At 39.8% G+C, this 15,727-nt stretch overlaps 1 protein-coding gene across 4 annotated transcripts; it reads right to left on the reverse strand.

Annotated features, from left to right (window-relative positions):
* Positions 1-1,977: 1,977 nt before the first annotated feature.
* Positions 1,978-13,526, reverse strand: prdm2a (PR domain containing 2, with ZNF domain a). Of its 4 annotated transcripts, XM_061975989.1 has the most exons (5): positions 13,231-13,484; positions 13,066-13,142; positions 11,021-11,081; positions 3,850-7,834; positions 1,978-3,360 (listed from the first exon to the last, which is right to left on the reverse strand). In XM_061975989.1, exon 4 carries the CDS (start codon positions 7,776-7,778, stop codon positions 3,873-3,875), a length of 3,906 nt encoding a protein of 1,301 aa, XP_061831973.1. In that variant the 5' UTR covers positions 7,779-7,834; positions 11,021-11,081; positions 13,066-13,142; positions 13,231-13,484; the 3' UTR covers positions 1,978-3,360; positions 3,850-3,872. The 4 variants fall into 4 exon arrangements, with proteins under 4 accessions (XP_061831973.1, XP_061831955.1, XP_061831964.1 ...); XM_061975971.1 differs by lacking the exon at positions 13,066-13,142 and having other exon boundaries at positions 13,429-13,526; XM_061975980.1 differs by lacking the exon at positions 13,066-13,142.
* Positions 13,527-15,727: the final 2,201 nt, after the last annotated feature.

Genomic DNA, 15,727 nt, shown 5'->3' on the forward strand with positions numbered 1-15,727 from the left:
TTTCTTCCATTTTCACCGGAGATACTTATTTCGATTGAGATCCAGATATTTGCATGTCATGAAACTTACCTTATATATCTTTAAGTAAAGTTTTTTTTCCCAGTTTTTGCTCTACGGAAAAATTATGCTATCATACCCAAAGATCCTTTTGATTGATGGAATACATTGTACATTTATTGAAGATGTAATGACAGCCATCTCCCCAGTGTCATTACCTGACATGCAGCCCTATATCATTAATGACTGTGGAAATATGCATGTTTTCTTTCGGGCAGTCTTCATAAACCTAATTGGAAAGGCACCAAACAAAGGTTCCAGCATCATCACCTAACCCAATGCAAAATGTTGCGATTCTTTTATCCAGTCATCCATAGTCCAGGAACCTCGTTTTTGTCCCGTTTAGTTGACGGCTTTCGTTGAGCTTTTCTGTATTTAAATCTCTTTTAGGCGGTTTCTTAACAGTTTGGTCAAAGACTGTGACTCCACTTTCCGCCTATTTGTTTTGCTGTGCATTTTCTGTTTTGAAGACAAAACGTTTAATTTTTTGTCTAGACACTTAGTTCCTTGGTCTACCAGTGTGCTTGCCTTCTACAACCTTCCCATTTTGATTGTACTTAGTTTACATTTTAGACACAGCTGACTGTGAACAATCAACATATTTTGCAACATTGAGTGATGATTACCTTCTTTAAGAAGTTTGATAAATCTCTTTGTTTCAATTGACATCTCTCGTGTTGTACCCATGAATTATGTCAATCCAACTGGTCTGGCAACAGCTCTTCAAGGTATGAACACTGATTTGTAACTGCAGACTAACAGATTTAATCTGATGCAGGTGTTATCTTAAGAAATGAAAATTTACAGGGTGATTCCGTAATTTCCACCTCAGAATTGAGCTCTTCCATAATTTTTCATTCAACTTGATCTAAAATGTAAAACTGTTGCTGAGTACCACAATGTATAGTCTTGTTTTAGTGTTTCTTAAAATCAGAAAGTTGCCATTGAAATGACTATAGTTTTGTGTCATGTATGTTATGTACTTTTTTCTACAAAATCAAACAACTGAATGAGCATCCTCCAAGACTAGTGAATCCATAATGTTTGCCAGGAGCTGTATAGTAACTTGCCGATATACATTTCCGATGAGCTTGGACCAGAGGACCAGGGCTTGGCGTATTATAGTAGTAACTGGGATATCCGATAATGGCTTTTTGCCGATATCCGATATTGTACAACTCTTTAATTACCGATACCGATATCAATCGATACCGATATCAACCGATATCGATATAGTCGTGGAATTAACACATTAATATGCCTAATTTGGACAACCAGGTATGGTGAAGATAGTCCTTTTTTTTTTTAAAGAATAAAATAAAATAAGAAATAAATTAAAAACATTTTCTTGAATAAAAAAGAAAGTAAAACAATATAAAAACAGTTACATAGAAACTAGTAATTAATGAAAATGAGTAAAATTAACTGTTAAAGGTTAGTACTATTAGTGAACCAGCAGCACACACAATCATGTGTGCTTACGGACTGTATCCCTTGCAGACTGTATTGATATATATTGATATATAATGTAGGAACCAGAATATTAATAACAGAAAGAAACAACCCTTTTGTGTGAATTGAGTGTAAATGGGGGAGGGAGGTTTTTTGGGTTGGTGCACTAATTGTAAGTGTATCTTGTGTTTTTTATGTTGATTTAATAAAAAATTTTAAAAAATGTTAAAAAACGATACCGATTATTTCCGATATTACATTTTAAAGCATTTATCGGCCGATAATATCGGCCAATTCTATAGGGAAAGTGAGTCTTGGACACTGACCCACTCGCAATTCCACAAACGTTGGCTACTTTTAATGGGCCCTGGTGAGGGTGTAACAAGTGTGTCCTCCATAACCACCAGTGTGTTTCCATAACCACTCCCAACAGAACATTTTCTAAGTAACTAAATCCCACACACTTAGTTAACACCAACATTCATTTATTTTGACCACACTCTTGGAAACAAAAATTGTGCAAATCAAACAGAAAATGTCTTCAGAATCATTACATGGCTTTAAATTATTAATAAATATACATGACTTTCACTTTAAAAGGCTAAACCAACGTTCACAGTTAGACAACAGTTTCCCCTAAACACCCTGTACATCCAACATACTGCAGTCTGTGGGAGCATTACAGCAAAGAGGCAACGTTACAAAAAATGTTGCCCAAATTAAAAATCAATTTGATATATATATATGATTATTTAAGTACCCTGTATAAACTAGTAGCTTATGAATATATAGACTAGAACCATTTCAGAGTTACAACCTTCAATAGTCTTTTTCAGACTTAACCCTAAATTAAACTTATAATTTGCATTCTGAGATACAGCACATTAGTATATTACACAGTCAGGATGAAGTGTTTGCATTCTAGAGTTGATAAATACTACAATTTAAAAAACATACAATTTTAGACAAAAACACATCACATGATAGGTTAGCAGCGGTTTTTTTTTCTCTACTTTGAGAAATTCTGTGACCTACCAGCTCTGTATGTAACATAATTACTTGAAAAGGAATCTACAGAAGACTGCAGACACAAGATCAATTTGGGTAAACCACTAAATTAAAACAAATCTTCATGGAAACATTGATTCTGATGCTACGAGTAATCATGTCATTCACTTTTAACAACATGAATAGATCTACTTTTTATAGAAATATATAAGAGGCGACCAACCAATTTGTGTAAGATGTATAACATTAACCCTGCCCAACAATACATTCACAATAATCAATTGCACATCTTTGAAAGGCAGCTTTTAATACTATTGTGCTCTGTTCAGTGATTCTATTTTAAAGTTAATTCCACTCTGCCAAAGCAGCATAATAATTATTGTTTAAGAGCCAATATCCTTCACCCCAAATGAACACAAAAGCACAGGCGCACAGCATGCAGTGAAGAATTTAAATCCAAAAAGGCAACATATGATAAGGAAAAAGTAGTGCAAATCCATGCTGACAGTGATTGCCACCTGCCATCCTCGCCGAGTGGCCCACCAAGCGGGAAATAAGCGAAGCCTCTCAGCTTCAGTGCCTCCCATTTTCTCCACAACACGCTGCAGTCAGATTAACTTCAAAGTGCAAAAATCCAGGCTGTTGACGGAAAGTTGACGAAATCGAGGACTGTGCCAAATTCCAAACTACAAGAGTTTGAAAATACATCTACTTGCAGAAGTAGTTCAGTTGTGTTCTGCTTTTGTGTTATTCCTTGTTTTCCAAGTCCTCGGTTTCATTAATTTCTGGTACAGTGTAGATGAGTCTTCACGGGGTGAAGGGGCAGGAAGGGTGTTCATTGACCTAAAAGAGACATGGTAGTTGTTGATACAAGGTTTATATACCTCAGTGATGTTTAACATGAGTGACCTGGCTATGCTAAAGGATTCATGGCACTTCCACGACATGGTCTTAAAAGGTGGGCCCAAGCCCAGTATGACTACACATGTGCAAGCACTTGCAGTCGTGTAGTCCTCCCCCTTACCAGTTATTAATGATATCTGCCATAATAAAAGGATAAAGATATGCGTGCTCATGCACGAGCCCATAATTCCAACAATAACCTTGCAAAAACAGAAATTAAATAAGCAACAAAGTCAAGAAAATTACATGAATGTGGTGTCCCATCATGTAATGTAAAGATGCTGAAACACAACTGAGTGCAGCACAGTTAGACTGTGAACCAGCAAGGGGGAAAGAGAGGGAAGGGTAAGATTATCTCAGCACAAACTGGCCCGGTGTGCTTTTGGCATAAAACAATTCCTACATCTACACCAAAATGATTTGGATTACCTGACAGGGCTGCAGAAAGGTCTTCAAGCTATAGCACTTTGCTTAGAACTTCCACCAGTAGTTGGCGCCTCTTGGCTCGGAGTAGAAGGCGACTCGTCCCTCCGCCGTTCGGTTTGTTGTTTCACTAAGGTTATTTCAACGGGAATATCTTTGATGCCATGATGTACCCGCGTGTACTGCCGCAGAGGAGGATTAAAAGAGCGAACCATGGGAAGTTCGTTCAAAGCGGACATCTCATTTTTAGACATTGGTGTGTCTTTTATTGCAAATTTCATCCTCTTGCTGGAGAAGCTTGTCACTGCAGGAAGGATGGTAGGCCTTTTAGTTGGCCCTGATGTCTGGAGTCTCGTCCTACGATGAGGTGAGGCCTCTTGCTTTTGCTCAACATTAGAGACCCCTCTATGAAGTCGACCATCGTTTTCCTTAGTTACAGATAGTCCTCCCTCTTTTCTTGTTCTTACTTCTTTGGGTTTTTTAGGACAGACAGCAATATGTTTGGTTCGGCTGCGGCGCATAGTGAACTCCCTACTACAGTGAGGGCAGGCAAATACATCATTATGCACGAGTGAAGAGGACGTGGACTTGTTTCTCTGGGGCATGACCCTTTGGACCAGCTTTCTCTTCTTTCTGTTCAATAATTTAAACTTAACTTTGACTGATGACTCTGTGGGGGACTGACTGGCTCCATTTGAAGCATTAAATTCATTTGCTGAGTTAGCTGTGGACAGTACTCCATTTTGGCTTTTTGCAAAGTGGCGTAGAGGGATCGGATTCTTTTTGGGTGTGTACCGCCTCTTATCACTGGCGTTTGCACAAGCCAGAATGTGTTTGTGCAGCTCTGGCATATTATCAAAGCTTTTACCGCACTTGGTGCACCGAATAGCTGTACTGAAGGTTTGTGGGATGTTATGGGTAGTGAAGTTTGTGGCTGAGGCCAGGGAGCCAGCAGGTGACCTATTATGGTAAGGAAAGGGAGGAGGCTTATAGCTTGGATAATGCTGATTAACTCCAAGACGAACATCGGGCCCTTTGACCTTGCCACTACCTGAGGACATGATTTTAATTGTTGTAAATAATTCTTCAGCAGTTAGATCGACACGATTTTCTTCTTTTTTGACTTGTTTGTTGGGTTCTTCAGATGCATCAGACACTGGAGGCTCTGTGCTGACTTTTATAGAGTAGTTGTAATTCTGAGGTCTTATTTTTCCCTTTTCTTCTTCAGTGAACGTACACTGCTGAGTAGGATGCAATTCCTCTTGATGCTGTTTCAGATTGCAAAAGTAAACAAAATCTTTTGTGCATGCACTGCAAACGTAAGTCTTGTCAACGCCGTGCAAGCTTGATCGATGGTCTAGTAAAGCAGAGGGCTTATCAAAGAGCAGAACGCAGAACTCGCATTTATAGGGCCATTCGTCAGCATGGTCGCCAACGTGATGACCGAGTTCTTTCATTGAGTGGAACAACTGATCACACACATTGCAGATGAAGTTCTTGGTGAAAGTCTGCTGCTCTGAGTCCCTTGGTGTGTTGCTCGGGTGGTGTATCTTTTCCAACTTCTCATCTCGGCCTGAGGTGTCAGCAAAGGTTTCCACCGCTGAATCTGTGATGTCAGTAAATTCTTCCTCTTTTGCAATTGGAGGTTGAGCTTCAGGGACTTGTTCTGGGTCAGGATTTGACACAGACTCTGCAAGACAATCCGGTGTTACTGAGGTAGTAGCGGACATTGTTACTAACTCTTCAATGGAGGGCATATGAATGGTGGGGTCTACAGTTGCAGTGTTGGGTAATGAGACAATCTGTTGCTGTTCAATGTGATTAATAAGCATTTGTGTGGATGCTGGCGTGTCCGTGTCGTTTTGCATAGTAACAGCATCAGAGACACTTATTGGAGTTTCAAGGGAAATTGTGCACTCTATCAGGACAGAGTTGCTTGTGATATTGTTGTATGAGTTTGAGAGGGGATCATTTAATGTGGAAGTAGCCGTGAAAGGCACCTCTGACACCGGATTGGCTTCATTTATTGGGGGGTTGAAGGCAATTGGATCACTAAGAAACATGTGGCCAGGATTAAGAGAGGGGTCTAGCGGTTGTGAGAGTGCAAGAACGTTTGCAGCATTGCTAGCTGCAAACGCAGAGGTGGAGTCACACCGTGTAGAATTTCCTGAATTTTCTGTGCAGAGTACCAGTGGCTCAGGTGATACAGTTGGAGCCAAGACCTGGATTGGTTGGCTTGAGGGGCCAGGAACAGCTAGTGCTGATGCCAGAACTGTGATTAATGAAGGAGCAGTAGGTAGAACGGTGTGTGAAGTTGGGGGTTCAAATGACATAGTGCAAGGGGAAGCTGTCGGGAAACTAAAAGGTGTAAGAGTCGTAGGTGTAGAAATCAGAGAACAGGGTGGGACAGCTAGTCCATAAACAAGTCCCTCTGCAACAGGGTCAACCATATTTTGACCAGTAACAATGAAGTCTGTCACTACAGGCGTCTTAGGGCTTCCAAGGCTCAAGTTTTGGTCTTCACTCACATAATCGCACTCTTCTATCCACAAGTTTGGATTTCCATTTGACTGTGCAACTACATTTGACGTGAGTTCAGATTTGTTAAGGTTCTTTTTTTGCAAACTTAAATCCAGTGCAGCAGAAGTGTCAGGGTCATGCCTTTTCATTGTATTGGAGAGATCCAATGGTTGCTGATTACAGATGTTGACAGTAACAGGAGACCAGCTTTCAGTTAAAATGGGAATCGCTTGTGGTTCTTCTACAATTTGTGATGCATTAGCCTGTTCATTGGTAGAGCTGTGCTGGATGTCCATCTGCCATAAAGTAACAGCATCACTGCCGTCTGGATGTAGTGTGATTGTTTCCTCATCAGATGATAAATTGTGCTGAGGAGAACTTTGAGGAGATACAGTCCTTCTTTTAAACATTCCTGCTGCAGCAGTAGAGACAAGGGAACAAGGTGTTTGGCCATCTGGAAGCAGGGTAGGTGTGGGATTTAGGTTGTCCTGCTTCTCGAGTAGCTGCTGTAACGTTGGGGATAGAAACACAGAGGTTCCTTTGGGGTGGGCAACTGTGGACTCTGTATTCTGAGGAAGTAAATGTTCTATTACCGAAGTCACAAGTGATGATGACGAAACAACCACCTCAGACTCCAATTCAGTTTGAATTAGGGGTAACAGGGGAGGTGTTGCAGTTCTTCTCTTGGCTGGTGCTAAACCCTGCAACTCTTGGTTGTTCAGAATTGAATCAATATTCATCCCTAGGTTGAATTGGGAGGGATCTAGAATCAGGGTGTCCAGTCCAACCAAATTTAAACATGCAGAATGAACTTCAGCTGCTTCACAGCCGCTGACTGTGCTCGTTGACACTATTTTCCCATCAAAGTAAAAGCTGAGGTTTTCTGACGTACTGCTGGAGACATCTAGCATGTACTGTCCAGTGCCTTCGCTTTTATTCTCCAATTTGGTTCCATGCTTTAACGTTGCAATGATAACCTGCTGAAGATTTTCCTCTTGAAGCAACTCATCTGGTTCTCTGTCAGGTGGTGACATGTTACATTCGGTCAATGACACGGCAGTACTACTGCTTTCAAGCTGAGTGACTGAGCTTACTGAAACTGAAGGTTTCACATTCTCATGCAGCTGTTGATCTAAATCTGAACCACTGAAGATTTTGCTCCTCTTGCTTTTGTAGCCAGGTGGCACATTCTTCACCAAAGCGTGAATATGCATGTGTTGTACCAAGCCTTGTTGGCTGTTGAAACACTGGTCATAGTCCTGACAAGGAAAAGACTCCCAACCTCTGCTACGATCATGAGCAAGGTGGTCATCATCTGTGTGACTATGTGTGTCGGGTGAACTACTGGTATCTTCTTCTTGTATACGTTCACTCTCTCCAATTTTGGTGATGTCCAAGTGAGGGGTTTGCGCCATTTTATGTACAGTTTGTATCCAGTTCTTTTAAGGTGGGTCCGTAACAGTTGTCACACCTAATAAATGCATAAATAAGATAAATGTCAATCGAAAAACTGAGAATCCATTTGATGAAGGTACAGAAACTAAAACAATTTTTGACTGTGAATTGACATAAGTAATAAGCAATTTAAAAAACCTATGTTGATTGTGTGGAATTGATTGTCAGTGGTGTCTTGTAGCAACTGAGGCAAAATGAAATGCAGTACATAGCTGGGACCATGCAAAGCACTATTGACTGATGTCTAAACAAGTTTGTGGTTTTAGGAATGAAGTGAACTACATTTAAGCAAAGTAATCAATTGTAAGAAAATACAATCCTACTTAAATAATACTTGTTCAGCTACAATGTAATACGAACCAAACGTCTTTGTTCTGTCAACTATATTTATATAAAATTAAGCTTTTATTTTTTTTTAGTGTCCCTCCACCCCTTTTCTAGTCCAGGTGTTTAAGGTTTGCGGTTTTCAAACTTCCTAGCTAACAGTTTTTTCAAAGGCAAAAATAATATATTTTTAGTTTTTCAGAGAGCAGGGAAGCACAAACCGTGTACAATCTCTGAGGGGAGGCTCACAGTTCAACACTTTGAAACCCCATTCTAGTCAATATCTGAATTTTATATACCGTATTTTTCGGAGTATAAGTCGCACCGGAGTATAAGTCGCACCTGCCGAAAATGCATAATAAAGAAGGAAAAAAAACATAAATCGCACTGGAGCCCGGCCAAACTATGAAAAAAAACTGCGACTTATAGTCCGAAAAATACGGTACTGACGCCTCTCATTAAAATATGTATTATGTATTTCATTTCAGGAGGTCAATTAAAGCAGAGTACACATTTGAAAGATAATAGGGCTGTTTCTGTCCCGATTTTACCCCTTCCTACCAAAGACAACAAACACTCAATTATTGTATATCTTCTAAGACAGTCTTATTGTCTGAAGTGTGTTAAGAGAGGATTTGTCCCGATAATTGCCTCGAAAATGGGTCGCAGCCAAAATTCGAGTCTGTGGGAAACGCCGACGCTTAATGAGTCATTGCGCCGTGAATTGTGAAGTGGTACTAGGATTCCGACAATACAATATCAATAGATATCGCAATAGACGCAATCAATGATAATACAAAATGCGTTCGACAAAATATTCGATATATATTTATATTTCTTGGTCGGAAGAAACCAGACATTATAAAGCAAGATTTGTTTCATGAAGTCACTCGCGCCTTGGGAACCCAGTAAACGGGAAGTGTCACTGAGCATTGAGAGGGACACGCTAACCACCAATCAGTTAACCGTATTCACTGAGCAATGGGAGGGTCATGATAACAGCCAATCACGTAACAGTATCAACTACACATTTCCTGCTGTTTGGCTCCCGCCTCCCAGTCCCAGACCGTGGTCTAGGAGTGCAGGGGAGACTATCCCTCCAGGCCCTATGTTTACGTTGGGGGTAACACCCTTTACTTTACCTGACAATGGGTCTGCTAAGCTCCGCCTTCGGGTCGGAAGGACAAGGCTGCCGATTTGTGACAATTTGGTCGCTTTATTCTTATTTCTGCAGGACACAACCTGACATTCGCCAGTCGCCACGACTGCTGCATGCTACCGCTCGCTCTCCTAACTCTTCCACTCAGTCACTACCATTCTTAAAAGAGCACACACACACATACATTACTCTCATAAAACTAGTATGGTTGCACCGTCTTTCTGTCCTGCCGTGGATTCGCTGCATGAAGTGACAAGAGAAACTGTAATATATTGATATATCAACCCAATAACATCAACTTGTCTTTAGTTTTGTTGGTTTTAATGCAGACAATGTGCCAACCTACTCAGTGGCCTAGTGGTTAAGAGTGTCCGCCCTGAGATCGGTAGGTTGTGAGTCATATTAAAGACTATAAAAATGGGACCCATTACCTCCCTGCTTGGCACTCAGCATCAAGGGTTGGAATTGGGAGTTAAATCACCAAAATGATTCCCGGGCGCAGCCACCGCTGCTGCCCACTGCTCCCCTCACCTCCCAGGGGGTGAACAAGGCTGATGGGTGAAATGCAGAGAATAATTTCACAACACCTGGTGTGTGTGTGACAATCATTGGCACTTTAACTTTTAACATCCTGACACTTCCAATGTGTCAGTTTAATTAGCTGCTTCCCAAACTACTGTGTAGTGGTCAATAGCCTATACGCTACTGCCATCTAGTGTCTCAAATCTGCAACTACCTTCAAATCTACTTTAATTATTGTATCAGCGCTCATCTTACCTGGCTACCTGACACTCTCTCCACTGATAAATAGCACACTTGGTAAGTTGGAAATTGTTTTACTGTGATTATTTGCAGTTTTAAATAAGTTGTAGAAAATATAAATAATTATCGAATTCGATCAATATAAAAAACGTATATCGTGATATAGTTTTCGCCCATATGTGGTACTCTGTGAATTGTAATATGGTACAGGAAGTACTCAAACAAGAAGCTAAAAAAGCTACTTTGTTGAGAACATATTCACCTTTAGATCATAAATATGTGTTCACGCTGTCTCCATAACTTTCCACAGTCTTTTCTTTTTTTAAATTAGATATGTTTTATCCCAAGATCATCTCTGCCATGTCATCTGCTATACTACTTGTTTTTTCCAGGCGGTATTACGGTGGTTGGTTGGTTGGTATGCTTCTTCTTCAATTTTGTTTGACTAGTAGGGGTGGGCAATACCGTGAATTTCGATCTGATAACAAGTAAATGCATGGCTTGTACCGCCTATACTGATACTGACCCTTTTGAATTGAAAGGACATGATCGTTAAGTAATTTTGTGTACTTGCCTATAGTTAGTTGATTATGATTAAAAACCCAGGGAAAATATGTTCTGCAGAAAAATGTTTTATAGCTAAATACAACAATATACAATAAAACAATGTAATTGTATACAAATAGATTTAAAAAATAGTCTGTTATTCCATTCTACTGCACAAAAATATTAAATAAAAATGTCACCACTACAAAACAAAAACAAGTAGCAATGTAACAAAAATTAAAATTCTTAAATGTAAATTTACACACATGTATTTGCAATTAAAGTAACAGCAAATCTATAGCAAATTGGAGTTTCATGTTTTGAATTGAAGTACTGAAATTAATTAGCTTTAACAAATAATCTTATAAAAAGGTGCTTGTATACAAAAGCCAATGATTTGCCTCAACTTACCATTTTTGCAGTCGGTTCAGACGCAAAGGCTTTAAATGAAGATGAAAACAAACCTTGTTTTCTGTTGAAAGAAGACAAAAATGTTAATAGAACATTAATTTTTAAATATGTTTTGAGCGCTTTTTGCATCATACTACAAATACTTGAATTTGGTCAAGCAGGGGTTGGGAGTCGATAAGCAACGTCATTCTCTTATGTCACTTTAGTCGTCATGAGCTTTGCCTTAATGCTGTTCTGACAAGATGATGCATATTCCAAAGAGCTTTAACACATCAAACACATCAAACATGAAATATTTAACAAAGTGATGTCATAGAGCTCAAACATTGTTTTAATGATCTCTTATCTCGCTATACTCACAGTAAAAACAGTTGGAAATACTTCAGTTTTAAAGCTTGTTGTCATTGCTTTCAGGTGCAAGAGGAAGCAAAGTCAAACGAAAACAAATGCCTAAATGCTTTTATTTGTGTGTTGGAAGTGATGACTTATTTTCAGGCCTCCCTATGTTTAGCATTAAAAGATTACAGTTGGTACAAAATGCGGCTGCTAGACTTTTGACAAGAACAAGAAAGTTTTATTATATTCGCCTATACTGGCTAACCTGCACTGGCTTCCTGTGCACTTAAGATGTGACTTTAAGGTTTTTCTACTTACGTATAAAATACTAAACAGTCTAGCTCCATCCTATCTTGCTGATTGTATTGTACCATATGTCCCAGCAAGAAATCTGCGTTCAAAGAACTCCGGCTTATTAGTGATTCCCAGAGCCCAAAAATAGTCTGCGGGTTATAGAGCGTTTTCTATTCGGGCTCCAGTCCTCTGGAATGCCCTCCCGGTAACAGTTCGAGATGCTACCTCAGTAGAAGCATTTAAGTCCCATCTTAAAACTAAAATTAAAAATAGACCCCCTTTTTAGACCTGTTGATCTGCCGTCTCTTTTCTGCTCTGCCCCCCTCTCCTGCGTGGGGAGGTTATTAGGTGACCGCAGATGAGGCGCTAGCTGTTTAAAGTCGGGACCCGGGGTGGACCACTCATCTGTGCATCAGTTGATGACGTCTCTGTGCTGCTAACTTGTCTCCACTCAAGATGAGATCCTGCTGGCCCCACCATGGACTGGACTGTAAACTCTCGCCTTTAAATAGACCCCTCTTTTCTGCTTCCTTCGTGGAGAGGGGGGCACAGATTAAGTGACCACAGATGAAATGCTAGCTGTTCAAAGTCAGGACCCGGATCACTCATCTGTGCATCAGTTGGGGACGTCTCTGCGCTGCTGACTTGTCTCCAGTCAAGATGATCCCCTGCTGGCCCCACCATGGACTGGACTCTCACACTATTAACTAGATCCACTCGACTTCCATTGCACCGGTCGCCCGGGTCGTCCTCACATCTGTGGTCCCCTCCAAGGTTTCTCATTGTAGCCCATTGGGTTGAGTTTTTCCTTGTCCTGATGTGGGATCTGAGCCGAGGATGTCGCTGTTGCTTGTGCAGCGCTTTGAGACACTCGTGATTTAGGGCTATATAAATAAACTTTGATCGAGAGGAGCCAGATGAGGTGGTTCGGGCATCTGGTCAGGATGCCACCCGAACGCCTCCCTAGGGAGGTGTTTAGGGCACGTCCGACCGGTAGGAGGCCGCGGGGAAGACCCAGGACACGTTGGGAAGACTATGTCTCCCGGCTGGCCTGGGAACGCCTCGGGGTCCCACAGGAAGAGCTGGACGAGGTGGCTGGGGAGAGGGAAGTCTGGGCTTCCCTGCTTAGGCTGCTGCCCCAGCGACCCGACCTCGGATAAGCGGAAGAAGATGGATGGATGGATGATTGATTGATTGATTGATTGATTGATTGATTGATTGATTGATTGATTGAAAACCCACGCGTCATATTCGTTGATTGATTCCAAATGTTAGACGCCCAAGACAAAGGCCTTCCTTATGGTTCGATTTTAAAACACATGGGTATATATAGCCAGCTCTATTTTAACATGGAATGCTCAGCACGCTTGTACTGTAAATGCTGCATTAATCCGATCATTCTAAGGATTACATACCTCGGCGGTCACCTTAATTATGTCTCCCTCAACGGGCTTGATGACGCTGCCCGTCCTTGCACCATTGCTAACTGCTCCTAAGACACGTCGCATTTACAGCTCGTTAGCCAACTGCTAATTCCCCTAACTCCTGCAAAATCGTACCACTTATATATAAATACTTACATCAACACACCCGTAGAGAGTACACAGCACGGTGTTGACGACCTGCGTACGTCTATCAACATATTAGGGTTTAGCTAGCTCCAATCCTAACACACAAACATTGCCTACTACTAGCTATATTTCGGTAATAAAACGTACGACACGACAGTAATATAACACCAGCAGACAATTTTAAGTTGTACTATTTCAGTTTCTGACCTCGTTGTCGCACAAACAATCTTTAAACCCCTCTGGTGCGGTTTGTAAACAGCTGTGGTGTTCTTTATAGACCAGCGAGCAACGCGCGTTCTGATTGGATGATGTGTCTGGCCGTGTCAAATATGAACCAATCAGAGAAAGGTTTGTTCGTGTACGTCGTACAAGGAAGAAATAATAAACAAAGCAAAATGTAAGTTATTTTCCACCAAATACAGCATTGCATTGTACTATATAATGTAGATAAATGCGTACGTAGTTACAAATATATTACATACTGGAAAAGTCAAATGTTTCTTGCTCTTGCTGCTATACATACATTTGACCGGTAGATGGGGGAGAAACACAATCTTTTTTTTTCTATTTTTATTTTTTATTTTTGTTATTAAATCAACATAAAAAAAAACACAAGATACACTTACAGTTAGTGCACCAACCCAAAAACTCTCCCTCCGCCATTTACACTAGAGTTAAATGCGTTAAAATGTAATATCGCAAATTATCGGTATCGGTTTTTTTATTACACTCATTCACACTCATTCACACAAATAGGGTTGTTTCTTTCTGTTATTAATATTCTGGTTCCTACATTTTCTATCAATATATATCAATACAGTCTGCAAGGTATACAGTCTGTAAGCACACATTGTGCGTGCTGCTGGTCCACTAATAGTAATAACGCCTTTAACAGTTAATTTTACTCATTTTCATTAATTACTAGTTTCTATGTAACTGTTTTTATATTGTTTTACTTTCTTTTTTATTCAAGAAAATGTTTTTAATTTATTTATCTTATTTTATTGTATAATTATTTTTTTAAAGTACCTTATCTTCACCATACCTGGTTGTCCAAATTAGGCATAATAATGTGTTAATTCCACGACTGTATATATCGGTTGATATCGGTATCGGTAATTAAAGAGTTGGACAATATCGGAATATCGGCACAAAGCCATTATTGGACATCCCTAATTTACACTCATTCTCACTCATCTACACAAAAGGGTTGTTTCCTTCTGTTATTAATAGATAGATAGATAGATAGATAGATAGATGGATAGATAGATAGATAGATGGATAGATAGATAGATAGATAGATAGATAGATAGATAGATAGATAGATAGATAGATAGATAGATAGATAGATAGATAGATAGTACTTTATTCTTTCCTTCAGGAGAGTTCCCTCAGGAAAATTAAAATTCCAGCAGCAGTGTACAGAATTGAGATCGAATTTAAAAAGTAAATAATGGGGGTATAAATGGAAACAAAATAGAAAAATATTACAATAAGAACAAAAATAAAAAGCAACAATGAAAATACAAATATAACAGTAAAATAAGAATATAACAAGAGAAACTAGGCAGTAGTGACCATGTTATGAAAAAGTATTGCACTGTTATTGTTTTGCAGAGAGGAGTTGTACAGTCTAATGGCATGTGGGACAAAGGAGTTTTTTAGTCTATTAGTCCTGCACTTGGGATGAAGCAGTCTAGCACTGAACAGGCTCCTCTGGCTACTGAAACAGTATGCAGAGAGTGACTGGCATCATCCAGGATGCTCACTACTTTTTAATATTCTGGTTTCTACAATATACTGTATATCAATGCAGTCTGCATGGTATACAATCCGTGAAGCACACACTTTAACAGTTAATTTTACAAACTTTCATTAATTACAAGATTCTATGTAACTGTTTTTATTTTATTTTATTTTATTTTATTTTATTAATAAAGGACATTTTCTTCACCAGACCAGGTTGTCAATGAAATTAGATTGTTTAAAGGGTTTTTAAAACCAGGTGCAGTCCAGATCATGTCCAGGTCGGGCTCAGCAACACACACCTTCATTTATGTACACTCCAATTAGGGAGTAACACAGTCTTTTTCCCAGCGTCAGTATTCTGATGGAGTTCTAATATCATGTGAAATACCATACCATAATAATATCTCACTGTCGTTCACTCACCCACATTTTTTAAAATCCCTACCAATTGGGATTTCTTCAAAAAAAATACATGGAAGAATTATTACAGTTTAAAGGCCTACTGAAACCCACTACTACCGACCACGCAGTCTGATAGTTTATATATCAATGATGAAATCTTAACATTGCAACACATGCCAATACGACCGGGTTAGCTTACTAAAGTGCAATTTTTAATTTCGCGCGAAATATCCTGCTGAAAACGTCTCGGTATGATGACGTCAGCGCGTGATGTCACGGATTGTAGAGGACATTTTGGGACAGCATGGTGGCCAGCTATTAAGTCGTCTGTTTTCATCGCAAAATTCCACAGTAT

This window comes from Nerophis lumbriciformis, linkage group LG01, assembly GCF_033978685.3.
Source record: "Nerophis lumbriciformis linkage group LG01, RoL_Nlum_v2.1, whole genome shotgun sequence".
Classification (NCBI taxonomy): domain Eukaryota; kingdom Metazoa; phylum Chordata; class Actinopteri; order Syngnathiformes; family Syngnathidae; genus Nerophis; species Nerophis lumbriciformis.

Bases quoted from the DNA above. Each gene is read 5' to 3' on its own strand.
- prdm2a (XM_061975971.1), bottom strand. From the start codon at position 7,778: ATGGCGCAAACCCCTCACTTGGACATCACCAAAATTGGAGAGAGTGAA.